Consider the following 26,608-nt stretch of genomic DNA (forward strand, 5'->3'; position numbering starts at 1 on the left):
AAGACATACTGTCAGAGAAAGTCAAGGCCTCTGCCTCCAGGGTCTCCAAAGGGAACTTAAACTGGGCTCAGGCAATAGGAGACCTTAAAAAACAAGTTAGCAGCTTACTAAAGGAGAACCAAAAAAATGCTGAAGAAAATAACAGTTTTAAAAAGAGGCTAACTCGAGAGGGAGCCAAGATGGCGTAGTAGAAAGACGCACATACACATAGCTCCGAACCCACAACCCATAGAACAACTACAAAGAAGTAACTCACGGCGAATTCTGCACCCAGAGGCCACAGAACATTGGAGCGAGGGAGATTTCTGTTCCGGAGAGACCTGCAAACCTCTCGTAAAAGGTCCTTCGTGCTGCGGACTGGGCGCCGGGACTGGGAGCTGAGTACAGCCCTGCCGTGGCCGCGGCACCGAGAGGAACAGATCCGAGCGGGCTTCAGGGACGGGATCTCCAGCGGCCGCACAAGTACCTCCACCCACAGGTGACGGGGGTCGGTGAGAGAGTCCCTTTGGCGGGTCGAGGGGGGAGTGGGGTGCCCCCATGGCTCGGGCCCCCTCTGGAGACAGAAGCTGAGGGGCAGCGGCAGACCAGGGCTCTCCAAGCAGGCAGGAGCCTGGATCCATTGTTGAAGGTCTGTGCATAAACTCCCTGAGGGAACTGAGCCTGAGAGGCAGCCCTGCCCTCACCTGAGCATCTGAATTTAATCTCACACTGAATAGCAGCCCTGCCCCCGCCCAAAGCCCTGAGGCTGGAAGCAGCATTTGAATCTCAGACCCCAAACACTGGCTGGGAGGATCAGGAGGTGAGGTGGGTGTGAGGAAAATATTCAGAGGTCAAGTCACTGGCTGGGAAAATGCCCAGAAAAGGGAAAAGAAATAAGACTATAGAAGGTTACTTTCTTGGGGAACAGGCATTTCCTCCCTTCCTTTCTGATGAGGAAGAACAATGCTTACCATCAGGCAAAGACACAGAAATCAAGGCTTCTGTGTCCCAGCCCACTCAATGGGCTCAGGCCATGGAAGAGCTCAAAAAGAATTTTGAAAATCAAGTTAGAGAGGTGGAGGAAAAGCTGGGAAGAGAAATGAGAGACATGAAGTCAAAGCATGAACAGCAAATCAGCTCCCTGCTAAAGGAGACCCAAAAAAATGTTGAAGAAAATAACACCTTGAAAACTAGCCTAACTCAATTGGCAAAAGAGGTTCAAAAAGCCAATGAGGAGAAGAATGCTTTCAAAAGCAGAATTAGCCAAATGGAAAAGGAGATTCAAAAGCTCACTGAAGAAAATAGTTCTTTCAAAATTAGAATGGCACAGATGGAGGCTAAGGACTCTATGAGAAAGCAAGAAATCACAGAACAAAGCCAGAGGAATGGAAAAATGGAAGATAATGTGAAATATCTCATTGGAAAAACAACTGACCTTGAAAATAGATCCAGGAGAGACAATTTAAAAATTATGGGACTACCTGAAAGCCATGATCAAAAGAAGAGCCTAGACATCATCTTTCATGAAATTATCAATGAAAACTGCCCTGAGATTCTAGAACCAGAGGGCAAAATAAATATTCAAGGAATCCACAGAACACCACATGAAAGAGATCCAAAAAGAGAAACTCCTAGGAACATTGTGGCCAAATTCCAGAACTCCCAGGTGAAAGAGAAAATATTGCAAGCAGCTAGAAAGAAACAATTCAAGTATTGTGGAAATACAATCAGGATAACACAAGATCTAGCAGCTTCTACATTAAGGGATCGAAGGGCATGGAATAGGATATTCCAGAAGTCAAAGGAACTAGGACTAAAACCAAGAATCACCTACCCAGCAAAACTGAGTATAATACTTCAGGGGAAAAATTGGTCTTTCAATGAAATAGAGGATTTTCAAGCATTCTTGATGAAAAGACCAGAGCTGAAAAGAAAATTCGACTTCCAAACACAAGAATGAAGAGAACCATGAAAAGGTGAACAGCAAAGAGAAGTCATAAGGGACTTACTAAAGTTGAACTGTTTACATTCCTACATGGAAAGACAATATTTGTAACTCTTGAAACATTTCAGTATCTGGGTACTGGGTGGGAGTACACACACACACATGCACACACGCACACACACATAGAGACAGAGTGCACAGAGTGAATTGAAGAGGATGGGATCATATCTTAAAAAAAAAAATGAAATCAAGCAGTGAGAGAGAAAGATATTGGGAGGAGAAAGGGAGAATTGAATGGGGCAAATTATCTCTCATAAAAGAGGCAAGCAAAAGACTCATTAGTGGAGGGATAAAGAGGGGAGGTGAGAGAAAAACATGAAGTCTACTCTCATCACATTCCACTAAAGGAAAGAATAAAATGCCTACTCATTTTGGTATGAAAACCTATCTTACAATACAGGAAAGTGGAGGATAAGGGGATAAGCAGAGTGGGGGCGGATGATAGAAGGGAGGGCATGGGGAGGAGAGTGCAATTTGAGGTCAACACTCATGGGGAGGGATAGGATCAAAAGAGAATAGAAGTAATGGGGGACAGGATAGGATGGAGGGAAATATAGTTAGTCCTATACAACACAACTATTGTGGAAGTCATTTGCAAAACTACACAGATTTGGCCTATATTGAATTGCTTGCCTTCCAAAGGGAAGGGGTGGAGAGGGAGGGAGCTAAAGAAGTTGGAACTCAAAGTGTTAGGATCAACTGTAATGTTCTTACCACTAGGAAATAAGAAATACAGGTAAAGGGGTATAGAAAGCTATCTGGCCCTACAAGACAAAAGAGAAGACAGAGACAAGGGCAGAGAGGGATGATAGAAGAGAGAGCAGATTGGTCATAGGGGCAATTAGAATGCTTGGCATTTGGGGGGGGAGGGGAGAAAAGGGGAGAAAATTTGTAACCCAAAATTTTGTGAAAATGAATGTTAAAAGCTAAATAAAAAAATAAAAATAAATAAATAAATAAATAAATAAATAAATAAATAAATAAATAAAAATAAAAAAATAAAAAAATAAAAAAATAAAAAAAAAAAAAAGAGGCTAACTCAATTGGGAAAAGAGGTCCAAAAAGGCAATGTGGAGAAGGAGGTTTTAAAAAGCAGAATTAGCCAAATGGAGGAGAAGATTCAAAAGCTCACTCAACAAAATAATTCGTTGAAAGAGAGAATTGAGTTCAGGGAAATGAATGACTATGAGTTAAACCAAGCAGTTAGTAAACAAAACCATAAATTTGAAAAAATACAAGATAATGTGAAACATTTCACTGGAAAAACAACTGACCTGGAAAACAGATCCAGGAGAAACAATTTAAAAATTATAGGACTACCTGAAAGTCATGATCAAAAAAAGGGCCTAGGCATTATCTTCCATGAAATTATCAAGGAAAACTGCCCTAATGTTCTAGAATCAGAGGACAAAATAAATATTGAAAGAATTCACCGATCACCTCCTGAAAGAGACCTGAACACAGAAACTCCTAGGAATACTGTGGCCAAATTTCAGAGTTCCCAGATCAAGGAGAAAATACTGCAAGAAGCTAGAAAGAAACAATTTGAGTACTGTGGAAATACAATGAGGATAACACAGGATCTGGCAACTTCAAAATTAAGGGATCGAAGGGCTTGGAATGGGATATTTCAGAGGTCAAAGGAACTGGGATTGAAACCAAGAATCACCTACCCAGCAAATCTGAGTATAATACTTCAAGGGAATAAATGGTCATTTAATGATATAGACAACTTTCAATCATTCATATTGAGGAAAAGGCCAGATCTGTATAGAAAAATTTGACTTCCCAAGACAAGAATCAAGAGAAGAATGAAAAGTTAAATAGGAAAGAAAAATCATAAAATACTCTCTAAAGCTGAACTGTTTACATTATTACATGGAAAGAAAATATTTTTGGCTCTTGAATCTTTTCTCAGTATTTGGGTAGATGGAGATATTGTACACACACACACACACACACACACACACACAGAGATAGAGAGTACAAGGTATGTTATATCAGAAGAGATGATATCCACACAAAAAATAAAATAAAATAAAATAAAAATTAAGGGGTAAAGGAGGAAAATACCGGGAAGAGAAAGGGAGAAATGGGATGGGGCAGATAAGAAAAATCTTATTCAATGGAGGAGAAAAGGGAGAAGGGGAGAGGGGGAAAATGAAGGTACTCTTTCCACATGTGGCTGAAGGAGGGAATAACATCCTCACTAAATTTGACATGAAAATTTATATCACACCACAAGAAAGTAGGAGAGGAGGTGACAAGTGGGGTGAGGGGAATCTTAGAAGGGAGGGCAAATGGGAGAAGGGAGTCACTAGAAATAAACACTTTCGAGAAGGGACAAGGTCAATTGTGGGGGGAAAAATAAGGGGAGATAGAGTAGGACAGAGGGCAATATAATTAGTATTATACAACATGATTATTATGGAAGTCTTTTGCAAAAGAACACATATTTAGTCTGTATTGAATTGCTTCCCTTCTCAGTGGGGCTGAGGAGGGGTGGGAAGGGAGAGAAGTTGGAATTCAAATTAGCAACGAATGTTGAGAATTTTTATTGCATATAATCGGGAAATAAGAACTACAGGGAATAGGGTATAGAAATTTATCTTGCCCTACAAGAAAAGAGAGAAGATAGGGAGAAGGGAAGGGTGGGGTGTGATAGAAGGGAGGGTACATTGAGGGAAGGAGTAATCAGAATGCAAGGTATTAGGAAGCAGGGGGAGGGGAGTGATGGGGAGAAAAATTGGACAAAGTGAGGTAAAAGCAATTAGTATTAAAACAGCTGACTGAATTAATTACTGAGAAAAAATCAATGACATCTTTAGTTTGGGGAAAAGAATTTCAGTCTGAATTTCCTAGAGGAAGGCAAAATTTGGCACTGATGGAAAAGTTAAGGTTTTAATGGTAAATTTGATTTTATGGTTCCTATTTAATCAGGAACTACAACATGTATAGAAAGGCATGTAAGCCACTTAAGACTTGCCTCAAAAGATGTTCCTTAGCCAAAGTGAAATTATAATTATATTTGAAACCTGGTTACTGGAACTTGCCATTTTTAGGTGCTATGGGACTATTAAGTGACTGTTCTTCTGAGTCTAACTCCAAGTATGGGTAGCAAGAAAGGCATTTGAGCCTCCAATTCATGATGCCAGTAAGCCGGTGAGATGCTGGTATAAACTGCAAAAGGTGATATCATGGGAAGGGTGGGTGAGTGGCTGTTCAGCCTGGGCTGAGGTAGGATTCTCCTGACTCAATTTCCCCACCGACACCTGGCAGACTTTAAGCCTGACTGAACGAAAGTGGACAATTTAATCCTGCCTGGGACTCACATGAAATTGGGGAGATATTGTATCCCTGCAATGTCCCTACTCTTGGTGGCAATTCCCTATAGTCAAAAGGCTTGTAAGCTTAATACCAGATCTATTCAATTATAGATTATTGGTAGGGGAAGATCTGAGGGTAAGTCTAAAATTAAGCTATCAAGCATAGGACTTTAGACCAACAACAATAAGTTAGGGTCCTTTAATTCTTAGTAACACTGTGGAGACAATTAGGTCAAGGGCTTGTAAAGTTAGCAACATAAATATTATTTGTGTCTCAGTTGGTTAATGTTTAAAAAAAAAAATTCTTTTGTGGTCCATACTGTAAATGCTTTAAAAAGAAGTATCACATGACTATGTGATCACATCACATGAAGTATCAAACCCAAAAGTTTGAATTGTTTTATGTTATAAACTGTGTTAAAAATGAAAAATCAAAATTTAAAAAAATTAAATGAGAAGGGAATAAGAACATGGCTTTGTAGATCTGCACTTAAGGCTAGATTTCATAAGCAAATAACAGAAAGCAATCAAAAAAGGATAAAATAGACAATTTTAATTACATTAAATTTTAAAATATTTTATACAAATTAAATCAATGAACTTAGGCTGTAAACAACTATCGAGTGGGGGAAATCTTTGCATTAAATAGTTCAGACAAAAGTTATCTAAGACAAATGGGAAACTGACATAAATATACAAAGCCAAGAACTATTTTCCATTAGATAAGAAATCAATGGAAAGAAACAATTTTCAAAATAATTACAAGCCATTAATGAAAAAATACTCTAAATCACTAATAAAAAAGGGGGGAAATTAAAAAACAATTCCAAGATTTCCCCTTATAGTGAAATTTGCAAAAATGATAAAGACAGAAATAGTTTAAAGGGCTATGGTAAGACAGGGACACCAATGTATTTGGTCCAAATGGTATGATTTGGTCCAACTATTCTGGGAAACAATTTGGAATTATTCAAGGAAAAATGTTTGTAAACTATTTATATTCTCTGAGCCAGCAATTCCACTACTAAGCATGTACCCCAAAGAGATCTAAGAAAGATTCCATACATAACAAAGTATTCATGACAACAAATTGTGGGGTGGGGTGGGATGGGGAGAGAGCAAGGGATGGCAAAGAGAGACAGAAAGGGAAAAAGAGAGAATAGGTGCCTATTTTTTGGAATAGATGTACACGATGTTTTTTATAAATGTAATAAAATATAACTATACCATAAGAAACAACACATAGGAGGAATTCAGAGACACATGAACAGATTTATATGAACTGCTCCCAAGCAAAAATAATACAAACAGGAGGATGTATATATGTTTTGTGTCTAGATATGCATATGTGCATATAAAGTTAGTACAATAATACAAATGAAAAGCACACTAAAAAGTAGCTACACTTAGATTAAAAGCAATGTTCAGAAAACAGATGAAAAATATACCTCCCTCTCAATAGAAAGGTAGGAAATAATGGTTGCACAATATTGCATTTGCTGATAGATCTGGTTTTGCTTTCTTTGTGGGGAGGAAGGGGTTCTGTGAAATATATGTGGTGAAGAAAAACAAAAGGTATCAATAAAATTTTCAGGAAAAAAAATTATCTTTAGGTCCCAATTCCAAAGAAGCCTTTTCAATACAATTTCACATTTGATACTGAATGATTGTGCACTATATTTTGGTTACAGTTTCCTAAAAGACAAAGACAGATGAAGAAACTGAGGCCCAAAGAAGTAATTTGTCCAAAATCACACAAATAATAAATAACATAGCCCAGATTTAAAGCCAGTCCCATCAGTTTTCTCATCTTGCCTCCCAATAATGGGCAAGCATTGTCATTCAAAGGGGACAAGCTAGGATAAACCATCATTCCTTTTATTCCTACCCACCTCAGAGAATATAGGTTTGCATAATTTAAGAACTGGGAGAAAAAAAAACTTAGAGATCGTAAGGCACAGAAAAAGGAAACTAAGGTGCAAGGAAGCTAAGTAATTTAGGTAAGTTACTACAACTAGTTATTAACAAAGCTAGGACTAACTCCCAATAAAGCACATTTAAATCAAAGTATTTCATGTTTCTAACAGTAATAATTTATCACTGCTTTAGAAGTACAAGTGTATTTAAGAATTACATAGGATGTTCACGATATAATTGTAAATTTTATTAGTACACATTTTTAGATATTTAATCTTGTTGATGGCAAAAAAAAATTCTCTTTCCAAAACAGCAAACTAAGAACAGCTTACATCCATGATCCATAAATAATTTAGCTTAGTTTTACATAAAATGCAAATTAAAATATGCAACTTATGCAATTTATTTTTAAATTATTAGTGTGTTATACTTTGGATCACAAAAGGCACCTAGAAAAAAGAATACTACTAATATTTAAGTGAGATTTTTTTCAAATTGCCTAAGTTATAAGGAAGCAAAATTCCAATTACAAAAAAATATGTATTAAAGAGAGAGAGGTGAATCTCCAGCAACTAAGTTTTTGGATTAATTTGGTCTTAAACTACCATAAAAATACTAAATTCTTTTGTTGGTAATAAATCAGCATCTATGTGGGTTACTAAAACACAATAGCAGTTGTGTTCCACTTTACAAATGATTCTACTTCACTAGTTTTATGGCAGGTCAGTTGAGCAGTATTTGCAAACCACTTTGATGCCAAAATGGAAAGAGCTACCAAAATGAAGCATCCCAACTGAGGTTTGTTATTAGCAGTTAGCCACAGGTTACAGAGCACTAAACACTATGAGATGTGTATTTGATCATAACCACTAGGAAAAACAGCCTATAACATATTTCTGAAAACTCTTAGAAAATTATAAATTAACTAAAAATCTAGAAATCTAATATGTCAATTAAATATGTCAATTCTTAGCACTGCTTCTCAGTAGAATATATCTTTTTATTTACTTTAGGTTAATCTAATCTAAGCTGAATGAGACTGCTCAATAAATCCTGAAGCTCAATCTCTTTAGGCAAAAAGTGTGGTGAGGAGAGGAGGAAACAAAGCATTGTAAAGATTCATGTTTAGAGTTAGAAGGGAATTTAGAAATCATCTAATCCAACCTATTCATTTCACAAATGAGGAGACTGAGGCCCAGAAAGATTAACTTAGTAAGGTCACAAGTAATAACAAACAAATCTAGAACTAAAATCCAGGTCCTCTGATTACAGATCTAGAGCTCTTTCCACTGCAAGAAGGGAAGTTTTCACTGTAGGTTCTGATTAACTCCCCTGCTTGATACTTAGATTTAGATGATTTCCTCAATATCTAAGAAATCCAAGATAATTTTAAAAGAATTAAAGATACATTCATCAGTACAGTACATGCTTAAGAAAACCCTTTCAGAAATGGGAAAGGGTCCCACATGTACAAAAATATTTATAGCAGCTCTCTTTGTGGTGGCCAAAAATTGGAAATCAAGGGGATGCCCATCAATTGGGGAATGGCTGAATAAATTATGGTATATGAATGTAATGGAATACTATTGTGCTATAAGAAATGATGAACAGGAAGACTTCAGAGAGGCCTGACAAGACTTATATGATCTGATGCTGAGGGAAAGGAGCACAACTAGGAGAGCAACAACCACAGTGTGTGAGAGTTTTTTTCTGGTAGACTTGTAACTTCAATGCAATGCAAGGACTTAAAAAAAATTCCCAATGGTCTTCTAAGGCAAAATGCCTTCCACATCAAGAGAAAGAACTATGGAATTCAATCACAGAATGTAGCAGATCATTTGTGTGTGTGCGCATGTGTGTGTGTGTGTGTGTGTGTGTGTGTGTGTGTGTATTGTGTTTTGGTTTGTTAGATGATTTCTCCCTCTCATTTTAATTCTTCAACACAGCATGGCTATAGTGAAAATGTATTTAATAGGAATGTACGTGTAGAACCTATAAAAAATTGTATGCTGTCTCAGGAAAGGAGGGAGGAGGGAGGGGAAAAAATAATCTAAGTTGAAAATAAATAAAATTAATTAATAAAAAAAATAAAAAATAATAAAGAAAACCCTTTTAGGAGAGAATCCAAAAGTTAAGAAAATCATGGTACAACCTTTGTGACCTCAGTAGAATCAAGTTTTCCATTGTATCCCCAGCACTAAACACAGCAGTTGGCATACATGAAGTGCTTAAGAAATGCTTATTTTATGATTGACTTCACTAATATACCTCTTACAATAGAAAGCAGCATTCATTCATGATTTCTGCACTAACAATATTTGCACTATAATTCAAAAATACTCTAATTAATATGGTCAAGATAGTTATCTGCTCTCTCTAGAAGGCCTTGTTTGATACTTTAGTATTCAGAATATTCTTTCTATAATCTCTTTTCAGACTAACAGTGAACTTAGAAATTAAGACAGTTGCAGCTAGGAGGATAAAGGGAAAAAGCAATACACATAGTACTATAAATTTTCAAACAGATTTATAAGAAGCAATATGGGATAATCAAGTGTAAGTCACTACATACAAGGCAATGTTGTCTCATAAAATGAACACTCAAAGGAAAGCAAGAAACTAGCTTTCTCTGCTCCTGGCTCCTTGGTCTAGTGATTAATCATGTCTTACATTTATCACTTGCCTTGACTATTGATGAGGATAAATTTGAACATCTATGTACAAAAAATAGATCTGATAATTAAATTCAGATATAATTATGCTATTTTCAAAAACATTATTCTAAAAACCAAAATGTCCCTAATATAATTCCAGTTCTCACAATTTTCCAGATATGTTTGTATATAGCACACAAATATACATGCATACACATATATATTACAAAACAGGAATTAAAAGGTAAGGTGGAGAGGCTGGGATAAAAATAGAAATGGTACTCTTTATATTTAAGATGGTGCTTATTATAATAAAATCTCTTGAAGCAGTGAGATATGATATTATATTATTAATAAAAATACTTATATGTCTCATTTCCTTTCCTTATCATAATATTTAAGTTTTAATAGCTGAAAACTATATTATGACTTTTGGGACATTCTATATTCCCATTTTCCAAAACTATTAATAATGCTTACTCAAAACTCAAGTGTTCTGAGGCTCTGATATGGTGATGATAAATAGCACTTCATAGGAGGTTACTAATATATGTATTAACAGAAATTCTGAATCACAAAAAGTAGAGCACATGGAATTTAGAGCTAAAAGTGCCCTTAAACATCACCTAGTCCAGCCCCTTCATTTTACAGATAAAGAAACTGAGGAGAGGGTAAGTCACATTAGTAAAGTAGAATATTTAGAGATTTTAAACTAGATTTTCTGACTCCAAAGTCCAGCACTCTTCATCTACAACTGTACAAACAGTAAGTTACTCTAACATTGGTTGTGCTAATTCTAATTCATCAATCTTTATAAACATTGTTTTTGGAACCAATCCAGAGGATAGGAATAGGTTATTTTATTTCTTCCATAATATGTCATAGATGATAAAAATGATGGAGATTTCTTTTGGAATTCAAAGAGTCTGAAAGAAAAATGGGAAATGTCTATAAATGTGCCAATTAGTATCTACTAGATGTTAACAGTTATACCAGGTACAATGAATCTATACACTGCCAAAAAATAATTACTTGAAGTGATGTGGTTAATAGAATTCAAATCAAAGTATGATTTTAAGTGAAAGAAAATGTATTAAAGTTTAATTTTTTATATGTCATTAGATATATAGAGTTCCCGCTATGATTTCTACATTAACAATTTTTTACTTAAATTTCTGTGCTAACAAATTAGATTTCCACAAGTAGGCAAATTAAGTAATAAATTTTGAGCTGAAAGGGACCTTAGGAATCAGGCAATCCCTTATTTTTCAGATGAGGAAACTCAAGCCCAGGGAAACTAAGTGACTTATCTGAGGTTATAGTGCTAGTAAGTGAAAGAATAAGAACTTGAACCTAGGTCTCCTAATTCCCAATCTGGTGTTTTTTCTACAGACTCCTGCTTCCCACAAATCTCATTCTAATTTACCCAGTAGGGAAATAGAAAGTGAAGTGGATAAGAGAAAAGGGAGATGGGGCATGGGGAATGAAGAAAGGGAGAGTGGATTAGGGGAGATAGTGGCTATAAGCCAAACAGACTTTTGAGGAGAGGCAGGATAAAAAGAGAGTGAGAGGAAGAAACAGAAGATAATAGGATAGAGGGAAATACACAGTATTCATAACTGTGAATGAGAATAGAATGAGCTCATTCATAAAATGGAAGCAGATAAAATGGATTAGAAACCAGAATGCAAACAATATGTTGTTTATAAGAGACACACTTGAAACAGAAAAACATATACAGAGTTAAAGAGCTGAAGCAGAATCTAACATACTTCAACTGAAGTAAAAAAGGCAGGAATAACAATCATGATCTCAGACAAAGCAAAAGCAAAAATAGATCTAACTAAAAGAGATAATCAAGGAAGCTACATTTTGATAAAAGGTACCATAGATAATGAAGTGATATCAAAAAACTTTACAAGTTTCTCTGATAAAGGCCTCATTTCTCAAATATATACTTAGTATAAAACTGAGTCAAATTTATAAAAACAAAAGCTATTCCCCAATTGATAAATGGTCAAGAGATATAAACAGGCAGTTGTCAGATGATATCAAAACTATCTACAATCATATGAAAAAAATACTCTAAATTACTATTGACTAAGAAATGTAAATTGAAGCAACTATCATATACCTATCAGAGATGACAAATACGGGAGGGGTGAGGGAAAAATGGGTACACTAATGAACAATTTAACAGGTCCAGTCATTCTAGAGAACAATTTGGAACTATGCCCAAAAGGCTGTGAAATTCTGTGTGCCCTTTGACTCAGCAATGCCACTACTGGGTCTGCATCCTAAAGAGATCAAAGAAGGAGGAAAAAGACCAATATGTACAATAATATTTATAGCAGCTCTTTTCGTAGTAGCAAAGATTGAGAAATTGAGGGGATGTTCATCAGTTGAGGAATGGCTGAACAAGTCGTGGCATATAATTGTGATGGAATAATACTGTGCTATAAGATATTACAAAAAGGGGTGGTTTCAGAAAAATATGGCAAGATCCATATGAATTGATGCTAAGTGAAATGAGAAGAACCAGGAAATCATTACACATAGTAACAGCAAAGTTGTAATGATGATCAACTGTAAAAGGCTTGGCTACTTTGATCAACACAATGATCCAAAACAATTTCAAAGGACTCATGATGAAAAAAAGTATTAGTTTGGTGTCCAGAAAAACTTTTTGACAAACCTAACCAAGAATGAAATGGGTTGTTTCAAAAGTTAGAGGATTCCTCCTCACTGAAGTTCTTCATACAGAATATGGATGACCAATCAACCAAAAAGTATTTATTAAGTATCTACTATGTGTTCAGTGCTGGGAATACAAATATAAAACCGTTTTCTAAATAATAATGATGATTAATAATGACAATACCATTTCTATAGTTCTTCAAGGTTTGCAAAGTACTAGACTTCTATCATCTCAGCTCGGTGGCACAGTGAATAGAGTGCCAAGCCTGCAGTCAGGAAGACTCATCTCCCTGAGTTCATATCTAGTCTCAGACATTTACTAGCTGTATGACTCTGGGCAAGTCACATCTCAAGTTTACAACAAAATGAGCTGGCAAACCACTCCAGCATCTTTGCCAAGAAAACCTTAAACACAGTCACAAAGAGTGACTGCAAAACAACTGAATAATAACAACCAATATGACAGCTGGCATTCTTTTTGAAGCATATGCATTGAATGATATGACTGAAGAGATCCTTTCTAAATCTGAAATTCATAATGGTGATAATGAGATGGTATCTATTTACCAATGTGTGACAGATCTGATCCACCTTAACCTGCAAGTTTTTTCAGAAAGGTAGATCTTTTATTGGGGAGCCATTATCCTATGTTCTATAATATGCAAGTACTCAAGAAAAATGGCAAAATGATTTTTCAGTAAAATTCCAAACAGAATATAGAATAAAAGAAGATGCTAAGGGGAAAAGAGTTACTATATTCAAGTCCAAGTATAGTATTACTAACATTAATAATGAACAAATGCTCAGTACAGCTTCTGTAAAATAAGAGGGTAGAAATAGTTTTTAAAATTAAGATATGAATTTAACACCAGATTTAATTCATTTCTGTATATCTTACAGAGGCAACAGCTTTTTGCAAGTACCCAGTCTATGAAAAGCAATATACTAGACCTAATTATGTACTTATGAATAATATATGGAAATTCAAATTGCTTTCAACTTCAGGTGACAAGTTCCAACTAGGACTGTCCTACTTTAGAGACCACACTTCAATAATGAATTAATTAGAGATCACTGATAATTAAAGGCTAGATGCCAAGGAAATGTCAACTAATGTTTTATTATATCATTACATGAATTGAAAAAGGCATGATTAACTGTAATTGAAGAAAATTGTATGATAAGCAAAAATGGAGGGAAAGAAAAAAGCATGTTCAAATAATTTAATAACTGATAAAAATAAAGATCATTTTTTACTAAAGACCATTTGTGTTCTAGATAAATTCAGCATAAAGCTACTATAATAGGTACACTGTACTACCCAAGAGCTGGCCACATTTTTAAGAGCTTAATAGGCAGCAATTTGCCCAAACATACTTCATCAGACATCATTCTTCAGAGTGCATACAATGAACACACAAATATGGGATTAAATACAAAAAAAAAAGTTTTATAGTTAAATAATTTAGAACTTCATTATTATACTTTTTATCTTATTTGGATCAATCTAGACAAGGCAGAAGAGGTAGCTTTTGGCATAATGAAGTTACTAAAAAATAATTTTTCTCCCTTTGCTACATGTAAATGGAAGTAGTTGGTATACTGTAACGCACTATAAAAATGCAAAGCATTCTAGTCATTAATACAATGATTCTTACTCTTTCTAGTATAGGATTAAACACCTTTCAGGTTATCATCTGCTCCATATATGTATCCTAAATGTACCTAGTTATTTACAAGTAGTCTCCATCCCTAGAATATAAGCTCCTTGAGAGATAGTTTTTGTCTTTCTTTTTTTTCTCCAATATTGAGCACAATAAAAGCTTGCTAAATGATTGAACATACGTTTAAATAACACATACATTAAACTTAACACATCAAGATATGTAGCTTTACCACATACATTTAACTTAGTTTAATAATCTCAAACAAGACTTAAATTTTTAGTTTTCTATATATCTGGTATATTTGGTAAGGTATCATAGCATGATACACACTTAAGTACATATTATCTCCTCTTTTAAAATGTAAGTTCTTTTTGCCTTTTTTTTTTTTTTAATTGCCCCAGTGCTCAACCCAGTCTCAAGCATTCAGTAAATACCTGATAAATGCTTGCTGACACACCGGAAGCTTCTTTTTGTTTCTTCTTACAACTCTATTCACTTTCTAAATTTAATACAGAGGATTCCTCTTAATTACCCTCTTCTACATATTTCCTCTAACCAATCAATCAAACAACATTTATTAAGCTACTATATGCCAAGCCCAACCCTAAGCACAGAGGATACAAAAAGAGGCAAAACACAGCCCCTGTCTTCAAGGAGCTTACAGTCTAATAAGGGAAATAATACGTAAACAAATATAACTAAAAGGGAAGGGACTGGGATTGAGAGGGGTTGGAGAAGGCTTCCTGTACAAGGTGGGATTTTAGTTGGTACTTAAATGAGGCCAGATAGATCTGTAGTTGGAATGGATTCCAAGCACGTAGGACAGCCAGTGTCACTGGATTAACAAGTACATCTCAGGGAGTGAGTTTGTAAGAAAAGAGGATAGGTAGGCAGGGGCTGGGTTATTAAAGGCTTTGAATGCCAAACAGAGGACTGTATATTTGATCCAAGAGGCAAAAGAATGCCACAAGAGTTTATTCTGAGACAGAGAAAGTAGGGGGAGGGAGGAGGAAGGGACCAGCAGAGGGGAATAGGACTAGATATTCTTGAATATTACATTCATTATAATTCATGAATATCCAGAAACATTTAAGATTCTCAACTACTTATAAGAAAGCCTTGAAATCAAAGCATGTGTAATGTGAAAGATGTTCAAAGTAGATACATAAATACTAATAATATGTAACACCAATTAACTACTTTCACCATCATTTTATTATACATAAAAAGATTTGCACACAAATCTATATGAAATATCTTTTAAAAATTTTGTTCTTCTCTGACCAAAATAGAGCTCTTAAGAATTATTTAGTTTTTAAAAAAGCAAAATTTTCCCTATCACAGACTGGGTTATTAAGGTTCACTATTTTACTGTACCTGTGCGCCATAGATATATTTATCCAACATCTTGCCGCCTATTGTTTGCCCTCCTATATCCCAAACTTGTAGAGTAACATTAAGGTTTCCTGAAACAAAAATAAATATAAAATTAAGCAAAAATAAAATGACAAGTAGCATTTGGATTGACCAAATTTCCAACAGAATAGCAAATATCTTCAGTAAATACTAAGCCCAATTTCATAAAGTCAGATATTTGAAGTTCTGGGGTAAATCTGTCATAACAGATCATGGTAGGGATTTGAGTGCTTACACTTTTATTCCAGTCCAATGAAGCTGGGGGGAGCCTCAAAATGGGGGGAGGGAAGATCAAGAAAATTTTAAGAAATTCTTCATATCACACCAAACCTCATGCCTCCTAAAAAAATGGGACAAATGGGACAAAATCATGTGTGTGTGTATATGTATATGTATGTATGTGTATCTGTATATGTGTATGTATGTATACAGATTTACAAACACAAATATATGGACATATACAGACTCACGTAGGCAAAATTCAGAAAAAAGGACAACCAAACAAAGCAAAGTCTCAAAAAAGAAAAATAGAACAATACAATAAGACATGTTTTCTATGACATAAAAACATACTTTAAATAGAAAATAAAAATGGAAACTTTGCAGTTGTTGATTTCGTAATCTTTAGTAACATCAAGCAAACCAATAATATACCTCAATTCTATTAAAAAGCTGTCAAAAAGTCTTAGATTCTAAGAGAATACACAAAATAACCATATTCTGTTTTCTGAATTCTGTGGTTAATGAATATTAATATATTACAAAAAATATAAAGTATAAGTTTCTAGAGTAGTATTAGAATGTATGATTATTTTGCTAATATAAATATCAGGACAGTCAGAAGTTCATGTGTTCAGAGAATACTTAATCAATAAAATAATATGTTTAACAATAACACTCAAAAATGAAGATCCATGCTATAACAAAATCCATTACTACAAGTTTCTTCTTTTCATCATCAAATAGCGTACTCAGAAATGCAACTAGAATTCAGCCTTTAAGAGGCTTATATAATACGATTAATAGTCAGCTATCTGCTCCACACACATGGCCCACTATATTGAGGCTAACCATAAAAACACTTTGGTGTTCTGAAAAGCAATACTTAAATGCAATAGGAATTGATAGGATATTTGAGTATAAAAAGCTGGGAAAAACAAATTTATAGGATCACAATTCTTCTCTAACATGTATTTAGGAACTGTCTATTCACTAAATTATATCACTTAATAAAACTAAGGAAAGCATCTACAAAAAAATCGAGTATATTCCAAATTATAAATTCAAAATGAGCCCCAACAACATGAAAATCAGGAAAACCAGACGCAAAAGTGCACTAAATATACAAATCATACTTTTTTAAAATGGTTATCACAAAATTCCATGATATATCAATTTATGATAAAGAAAATTTACCCATGTAAAACAACTTAGAGAATATAAAATTATGATATTCAAATTTACAACGGAAATTTCAGACAATCTCATACTAATACAGAAATAAGAAAAATCATAATATTTGAGTCCCAAGCAAAGTTTTAGCCTTAACTATGAGTGCTGTGGGTTTATATTACAATCTTTCCATTATTTAGACATAGTCAAGTCTGTTCTCTGGCCAATGTGCAGAGGATTTACTTGAGGAACTTCCATTAGCATTAATAAGAGCTACTGAAGTTTGTCACCCTTCATCACTCCCACATACAGAAACATTCAACACACATTCAAACACATAGAGCAGTAACCAAATACTATTAAGATTCTACCACTGAATCTATGACTAAGGAAATCTAAATTAAGATTGAAGTCTGCCTAAAACACATAATAAAATGTTTGTGACTATAATCTATAAAATGATCCTTTTAAAAATCCAAAAATCTTTTCATTTCTTGAAGCTGAAACAACTTTTTTCCCCATACAAATGATGTAAATATAATGATCAAACAGCACTATCTCTAATGTTAATCAAACTCAATGTTTTCAGAAACCTGCTTGATAAACAGACAATGCTCTCAATTATTTTAGTTGAGAATAATTTGTATAATTTTACAGAGGGAAATGGTATTTTATTAACAAATAATATAAAGGTGTTTTTACAAAAGTTTAACAAATATTCAATATGTCACACTTCTCCTCCTGTAAGAAATCCCTATTCCTTTATTCCTTCATGCAGAAATATTGGGTTATGCTTTTAAATTACGATAACTAGAACTACATGTGCATAACATTTTGAACAAATTAAGCAGTGACTTTAGGATTGCCATCTTCATGTATCTATTTCCACCATCTAACTAAAAATCATAACAATATCATATACAATTGATGAAAAAAATAAAAGCATTCCAAGTAAAGTTTTTATAAACATTTAAGTGACATCTTACATTAATTCATTATGAATAGCTATTGATCAGCAGACTGATGATCAATTGATATCCTGCAATTGTAAAAGATAAACATTCAACTTCACAGATCACTCCATATTCTTAAATCATTTGCTAATTTCAAAAAAGAACTAAAAATGTGTGCTTACTGAGACGGGAAGGGAGAAATTACTCTGTGGTCAAAATCAAATTTAAAAGATGAGGTTCAAGTGAATATTAATTTTCATTCTTGATATAACATAAATACAAAGTTCTCTATTTTTCCAAACTATACAACTAAAAATTAATATTAAAATAGTTCAACAAGGCAGAGTAAAACCTCAGTGGTTTTGTTCTTGAATTCTTAATCACTTAATCTGAAACTGCCTATCAATAAAGAATTTTAGTGAAATTGCCAAAAATTAGATTTAAGGTGAAAATCTTTTTTTTCATTCTTTCTTTTTTGTAAGAAATTATTTGTACTCAGTTGGATGGAGGAGAAAATAAGTAACAAAAGACAGGCTGGTTTCTTTCCATTTAAATTAAAGCCACCAAAAGGATAAAACATTGACCCTGTCAAAGGTGTCTTGGTTAATCTTACTTAAAGTGCTGCAAAGTTAAGATGGAACTGAAAACACAAGTCTACCCACTTCTTGTACTGAAAACTTAAAAATCCTTTTCACAGAAGAACCCTGTTTACTGGACTGTACCCACAACCTTCCTGAAAGTATTTTGACTATGGCTCTTAAGCAGTTCTATCAGCTGAACCTCTGACTAACAGATACACTATTTTAAGCAGTCAGATCTGCACAGTGGCTGCATCCAGACTATACAGCACACTGGATCATGAAATAAACTGAAATGGACCAGTATTTGGAAAGTAACTGACTTAAAAAAGTTACATGAAGACGAACTGTAGCTGCTGGACAGTGGAGAGTCAAAAGTTTTTCAGAATTCTAGCAAATTGCATGTTATAATTATACTTAGTTATATTATAATTTTCTCCGTATCCCATGCAATATTTTCAGCAAAACAATAAAAACATTCATCGCACAATATTTTACTTTGATGTTGATAAGGTAAATAAAATTATAAACAATTAAAACATTATGTAATTTTAACCATCTCTACAAAATTTCTTAATATATTCATTTTAATTTCAATTGCACAAGTTAAAATAGAGAGAAAACTATTTTTCCCTGCTGAAATATGCACCCATTAAGTAGCAAGAAATTGACTGGCTTTGAAAAAAACAACACAAGATTTTTCCCCCTTTGGAACTTAGCCCATCACAACAAAACCTTAATCAGGAAAATTAAAATATATATTCACTAAGGGCACACATTTCCTAAAGTTGGCTCTAAAGTTAAGTACTTTCTGATATTACACTGAGACACAAAATGCATGCTATAAGTCTACAAATATGTAAATAGTCAAAGGTTATTTTACAGAGTAGTCAAAGCAAACAAAAAATGCTTCTATCAAAAAATGCTTCTATGTAATATTAGTTTGCTATAGAACAGATATGACATTTTCAATTATATAGGTATACATATGGAAATATATGGAAAAAAATCAGCAAAAACTATAAAAGTCTTTTGTTAGAGGTAGCTGGTGACTGTTCTTTTGAGCTCTTAGATTTTAAAAAAGTTTAAGGAATTAATAAAGTGACAAAGAAGGATGGGGTCTTTAAGAAATTCTTCAATCCAACAGGAATGGTTAATCACTAAATACTGTACATAGAGAAGTGCTTAATATAACAGCTGGCATGGGGGGGAAAACCTTTGTAAAAATACCATTTCACAGCAGGCATACTGTGTGATTTGTGTATGCATTCCACTAATAACTACTATTAAGTATTATGCATACTGTACTTAAGGTCCATGAGGGTGGGAACAATAAAAACAAAATTATATTTTCATTTTCAGATTTTTTTTAATATGAACAAAATATGCAAACAATTCTTATTAACTTCTTACAGAACAATAACGGAATAAGAGCAAAGGTTAAAGGACAGAATTCTCTTTTTCACTCTGTGCCCCTATGACAGTCTATTTTTTCTGGGGAAAATGCTGATAAATCTTACTGGAAGTATAATAGTAACAAAATGTATAGAATACCGCCAATTGACCAGTTTTTGTCATCAAATGCATTTAAGCTTTTAAACAGAGAAAAACTTGACACACTGCACCCAAGCAAGTTATACTGACTTTCAATGTCATTAATGTATCAATCCTATCACCTATATAGCAAATATGCTGTTAAATTCACAAGTTTTACTTAAATCTTTTCATAGCATTAATATAGTGAAGAGGGAGGTGCATTTCATCACACTCACCAAAATAAAATGTTTTAATGGAATACTTTCAAATGCACAACTGAACCATCACAACTAAACAAATAGTTCATTTTAAATCTCCAATTGTTCAGAAACAAACTTAAAGCAGAAACCACTCTGTTATTATTTCTTTGCATTTTCCACACGGTGTGCTTAACTGGCATCTAAATAGTTTCTTTGCATCGTGAACTGAAACATCTTGAATGCTCAAACTGTATTTTTATGAGTGCCTAGGGACCCTAAATTTTAGTGGTCTATTAAATGCCAGCAATTTCATGCTGCCTTGCATAAAACAGCATTCACATATTAGAGCACAGTGGTTCCATAGCTACATTATACTTCCCCTTCAGCATCCCCCAACCAAAAATACAAGTACAGACTACCTAAAATAAAAAATATTTTTAAAGAAATCATCACTCCCAATGTTTTCACATGCAAATTTGTATTTCTAAACTCTTTAAGTATTCATTAAAAATAATTAGTTCTATGATCTTCTGAAAATGCCTAACAAACTCTCATCCCATAACATGTACAAAATGATCACTATGCTATAGAAGAAAACTAGCTCATAAATATCATGCCCAGGGTGTTTGTCTTCAAACTAAAAAATGCTGATGAAAGCATGTCTCCCCAAGCTAAGTTGTTTAGCTATATTTAAATTTTTGTGCAGAGGCAATACAACCATTATACACATTTCTGATTTATGTCCCTCCCTGCAAGTGCTACTGTCTCTATCACTCTCAATATTGAAACTATATCTATTCCCTTACCTGGCAATGTTATCCTTTTCAAAAAGAAGTCCAGTCCTACAGTTTGTTTGTACTGTTTCCCAAAAGCTTCCTGAGCAAACCGCGTAGCTAAGGAGGTCTATGAAGAAATAAAATGTAAATGCACAAAATCAAAATTAGCTTATATGTTTTTCAAACCCTAAACATAGATTCAGTATAAAATCCTACTAAACAGTCTTGGCAATTATGCCTCTATTAAACCAAGGAGCAATTTTTAAGTATCTCTAATCATTGACAGGGTGAGGGCAAGCTATAATGCTTACCTGGTAAATTTCACTTGCCAGCATTAGTGTGAACAACACTATTGAGCCTCTTAAATCTCTAAAAGTCCCCTGATAATAACCAATTTCTCTTTGCAGGAAAATAGGATTCTAGACATTTAATTAAGGGAGGAAACAAGAATAAGATTAGAGATATAAATCTCATTTAACTTAAGTACCAGCTTAAAAAAAAGCAACTGCCATGAAAAATTCTCAATAGCATTTCTAAAGGCACCAAGAATTTAACTGGCATCTTTGGCTACAAGTAAGATAGCATAGTAAGCAATGAGTAGGAAAATTTTTATATATGGAAATTCTCTGAAAATCTAATTTTTTTTCTTTCGTTTTAAAGGAAAAAATCTTTTATTTCACTGACATGATAAAGACATGAAGAAAATATAAAAAGACTTGGACAATATAATTCGATAACATACTGCTGGCTCTATAAAAATAGGCTGAATTTTGCAAAAAAATCTTTTAAAGAAAAAGCTGTTAGACTCAGAAAACGTATTTACTCTTAGCTTAAAATAAAGCATCTGACAATACTTTTTAACCTGATTTCCATTCCAATGATTATATCATTCCTAAGCAGTAAATTAAGAAGAACAGCTAACATTTATATAGTGCTTACTATGTGCCAGGCACTGTGCTAAACAGTTTATAAGAAATGTGTAACAAGCAAAATATGCACAACTATCCTTATTCAGGTTAAACCATAATGTACTGCCTCACAGAATGATGGGTTCTCTATTAGTAGATATATTTCTAAAATAAATAAAGGAAGAATTAATCATCAATCTTCTAATGCCATTTGGAACAACTCAATTTTTTTTTAAATTTATCATGTAAATTAGGAGGGATAAAGGTAGGGGGGAACAGAAGCACTAAGTCCCTTTTCCATACAAGCAATTTCCCTGGAGTTGTAAAAAATGGTCAGTTCTTAGATTAAAGAAAAGAAAAACATCCAAGATAGAACTTATTGTTGATAATACTGACATAAGTATAAAACTGGTAAAGAAAACAGCCAAATTTCAGTACTGGAAGTTACATTTAAACAAGAACACCTTAAATTCCATTTCACAGATTATAATATCTTGAGCATAAAAAATTATTCTCACTTAAAGCTGCTAGTTTTGTAAACATTTAAGCAATCAATAATTATTTTTAAATGAACCACTGCCTTCAATATTAAAAAGGATCCACTACAAAATAAAAATATTTTCTTACCTGAATCATAAAACAATATCAAAATTGAGGAGTTAATGAATAAAAATAAAAGAATTAAGCTAAATATCCCTTACATACACATCGTTTATTTTCCTCTATCCTTTAACTATATCATTAAATTAGCTAATTTACAGCAAAAAAGCAATAAAATAACTCAGTAAAAAATAACTCAATCATTACTTCTTTATATGTATATACAATATACCACATATTACATATACATATGTGTGTATATAATTTCACAAAGCCCAATATATAAACTGAATTAAAGTGCCTTTTTAAAAAAATCAAAGAAAAAACTCAACAACTTTGATTTTGCATCAGAAGAATTTCATATACAATATGTCATTTTCATCCAAAGTCCTCAAAATTCGCTATTTATTAAGACTCACAGCACCCCTGTCAGGTCAAAAAATATAAAATATTGAAAAATGCACAATAAGGCTTTTTCTCCCTATAAAAAGACATACCAACTGACTACTACTCTCTAAAGCCTACCTCCATACATTTACAGTCAACAGTAGTAACCAATACTTTAGATTAAAACTGAGCATAAATTGAAAAAATGATAAGCTTTTGGAAGCACATGGAATATTAATATAAATACTTGACACATCATTGCCTGCTATCTTCCTTCAGAAGACAAGTCAGCTATGTCAGTGTAAAGCAATTTCCCAATAAAAGATCTCTAGGAGTATGTCTATCCCTCACAACTCCATGCCACTATGAATGGTGATTCATAGCCCATAACTTCCTAACAGGAGACATGGTATTAACATCTTTCTCAAACAATTTGAACTGATAACTGAAACACCTTGACTTGATGTTTTGCATTTTTTAGACATGGGGCAAATGTAATAATAACCAAAAGACACTCTACTTTGTTTATCTAGGGGGCACCAATATACAATGAGGCAATTTAATTTTAAGGAATGTTAAAATACAAGTTTAAACTCAAAGCAAGACGGTACATAACTATCAGTACAGTACTTCTAAATTCAAGTCTTTAAGTTATGTTTCCAATAAAGTGTTAGCTCCACCTCCTACATATATTTCTAGATTTCTCTTGAATTTCAAGTAACAGCTGAATGATAGTTCTTCTGTTGGTACAAAGACTACTGGATTATTACAAAGACATTTTAGCTAATATTAAGCACAAAAATTAAGGTATTCAGAAAAGAAGGGTAAGGAATGATGAGACAAACAGGAAGGAGACTAGACTGATAAATAGTAATCTTTTTTTTCCTGGTTATTTGTATCCTGTTTTCAAAAAGACTCTAAGGTAAGAAAAGCCAATGGAAGAAACACAAAATGGTATAAGTGGTTATACAAATTACATGGGGACTGAATTGGACATGAAGAAAAAACATCTGGTGAAATATGACACAAATCCTAGTGAAACATTTAAGTACCTACTATGTTCACAACTCTATGGTGGGCACTGCAACTGAAAAGGTCAAATAAAGAGCTCTTACCTTAAAGGAATTTAGTACATGACCAGAAAGTTGGGGATGAGAGCAATTCAAGGAGTTATATTAGAAATTTACAAGAAAAAAAAGACTATGTCACTCCACTTCTCAGGCTCAGTTTCCTTACTTGTAAAATGAGTGCTGAACCTGATGGTCTATTGAGGGGGATCTAAGGTTCTACAATTCTCTTATATAAGAATTCTAAGTTACAGAAGTAGAAATCGATATTACCATTATTAGAAGTAAATACTTTTCTTAGAAACCAGAACTTCAAATACTATTAGGAAATTAAAATAATTAGTAACTGAAGGAGAAAATCAGAAATGATGATGAAAGTACAAAGCCATACAAGAGATAAGATTTAATGGAAGTCAATAAGGGAATAATTCTATTTACTTAGAAATGTGTAGAGGGGTTTAAATGTCTACATAACAATTGAAGAAATGGCCTTCCAAATCATCTTCCCAATAACTTTCTCCTAAGCAGCACTATATTAATCTCCATACTTCAGTTCTAAAAACCAACGACTTACAGGGTTGGTAAAATAATCTAAGAATCTGAAGACTTTATAAGGTTTTGCATGAATGGGGGAGGGGGGCAAAAAATGAAACCTCAGGACACCTGGATACAAGACTTCCTCAAAGGAGCAATCAAAATTCAAACCCCAAAATTAACACCAAAATACTTTTATTTTTTATTCTTGGAGGGGGATAATAATCATCATTAAGGCAGGGATGGGAAGGGATGGTAAACAGCAGGGCTAACAGGTCATGAAACATTTGCAAAAAGGATTTAGGAGCATTAAGGATTTATAATGCTTGGGAACATTTTAAAGGGCTAACACTCTAGGCTAAAAGGAAACACTATGGAGTCTGGGAAAAAGCAGTGGGGCTAGAGTCAGTTGGAATCCCAGTGCCCCTACCTGCCCAAGTGACCTCTTGGGGCCTCGGTTTCCACAACTGTAAAATGAGTCTGTTGTACTACATGATTTCTAAGGTCTCTTCCAGCTGTGAAGCCTAGGTCTTACAGTGACTTGCTGGTCCACAGGCAGAAGCAGGAAAGAGGGTTTATTAGAAGGGGGAGGGGGAGGAGGGAAAAGAGCAGAGGGGGGAAGAAGAGGAAGGTAAGAGAGATGGGGGGAGGGGGGAGGTAAGGGTAAGGAGGAGGGAGATGAGGGAGATGGAGAAGAGGGAGATGATGACCAGGGGATGAGGTTGGGGAGGACGAAGATGAGAAAGGAAATGAGGATGAGGAGGATGGAGAGGAGGGAGAGGAGGAAGGGCGGGAGACAAGCATAGAGAAGAAGGGGGCGGGGGAGGAGGAGGAGGATGGAAAGGAGATACCCAAGTGTCTGTCCAGTACGGGGGCAGCGGGCGCGTAGTAGTGAGAACGTCGTTCAATCCTGGCACACTCAGGAGACTGAAGCATTTTTTAAGATGGGGGGTTGGGCCCACGCGGGGTCGGGCGACCACCCGCCCGAGCGGAGCCCGTCCAACCCAAGCAGCCCCGCAAGTCTGGAGAGCCCGGGCCTCGAGGGGCCTCCTTGCTGGAGGCTGCCCGAGGGGCCAGAGTAGAGATCCGCACCCCCCATCCCGTCCCCACCCCTGCGCCGCTCCCGCTGCCTGTGGAGGGGCGGAGGGAGGCCCAGGGTCGGCCCGGGGGGAGGACCAGCGCGGAGCGAGGGAGGGAAGGAAGGTCTGGCGGGCCGGGCCTGGCCGGGCCGGGCCGAGGCCCGGCGGGCGGACTGACCTTTCCAGAGGTGCCGTCGCCTAGCAAGACGATTTTGAGCTGCCGGTCCTGACATTCTTCCTCCGAGTCGGACATGGTGACCCGGGGAGTGGGCCTGCCCCCGGCTGAGGAGCGAGCTGGGGGCTGCCGGGGGCCGGGGGGCGCTGGGGAGGAGGTCCCCCCCCGGGGGCTCAGCAACTACCGGCGGGATCCGGGGAGAATCACTCGCCGGGCGCCATGTTGAGGGCCCCCCTCAGGCCCCGACACCCGCCCCCTTTCCCCCTCCCCCAGCAGTGGCTCGAGTCGCTGTCACTGGAGGGGAAGAACCATTCACGGGCCTGGCAGGGGGGGAGAAGTGTGAGCGTAGGAGCAGACGGTAGCAAAGCTGGAGGGCCGGAAAAACTGAAAAAGAGTGGCTCTGTCCTGCTTAGACTCAGTCTGGGCAAGAGGCGGGCTGGAGTGGAAGGGAAGGGGACGCGGGAGCTTTTGGCTGGGATGTTTTCCGTGCTCCCCCTCCTAACTCTGGAGAGTCGCAGACCCTAATGGTTTGGCCGGTTGGCGGTGACGACGAGGACGCCGAGGCCGCGCGCTGGTAACTAAGGAACCTAGAGGTGAAAGGGCACTCTAAGGGGCGGAGCGTGTCTTAGCCCTACGGCCCAATCCGCGGGGCGGGGCGGGGCGGAGCGGGGCGGGGCAGGTGGGGCGGTTGCTATGTAGCGAACTGGAGGTGGAGGATGATCTGTAAAGAAGAAAGAGGTGACAGGAACGAAAAGGAAAGTG

The 26,608-nt window shown here is 35.6% G+C and overlaps 1 protein-coding gene across 7 annotated transcripts in view; it reads right to left on the reverse strand.

Annotated features, from left to right (window-relative positions):
* The window catches only part of RAB28 (RAB28, member RAS oncogene family), a 164,480-nt gene extending 138,105 nt beyond the window's left edge, over positions 1-26,375 (reverse strand). For 2 of the 7 annotated variants that reach the window (XR_011969474.1, XM_072620256.1), the window contains exons 1-3: positions 25,850-26,125; positions 21,127-21,223; positions 15,623-15,711 (exon numbers count right to left, since the gene is read on the reverse strand). Coding sequence is in view for 5 of the 7 variants with exons in the window: in XM_072620256.1 (XP_072476357.1) it covers positions 15,623-15,711; positions 21,127-21,223; positions 25,850-25,924 (261 nt within the window). In the remaining 2 variants the exon portion in view is untranslated. Of the gene's footprint in view, positions 1-15,622; positions 15,712-21,126; positions 21,224-25,849 lie in introns of all 7 variants that reach the window. The other 5 variants (XR_011969475.1, XM_072620253.1, XM_072620252.1 and 2 more) reach the window with 5 other exon arrangements.
* Positions 26,376-26,608: the final 233 nt, after the last annotated feature.

Source organism: Notamacropus eugenii, chromosome 6 (assembly GCF_028372415.1).
Source record: "Notamacropus eugenii isolate mMacEug1 chromosome 6, mMacEug1.pri_v2, whole genome shotgun sequence".
Taxonomy (NCBI): domain Eukaryota; kingdom Metazoa; phylum Chordata; class Mammalia; order Diprotodontia; family Macropodidae; genus Notamacropus; species Notamacropus eugenii.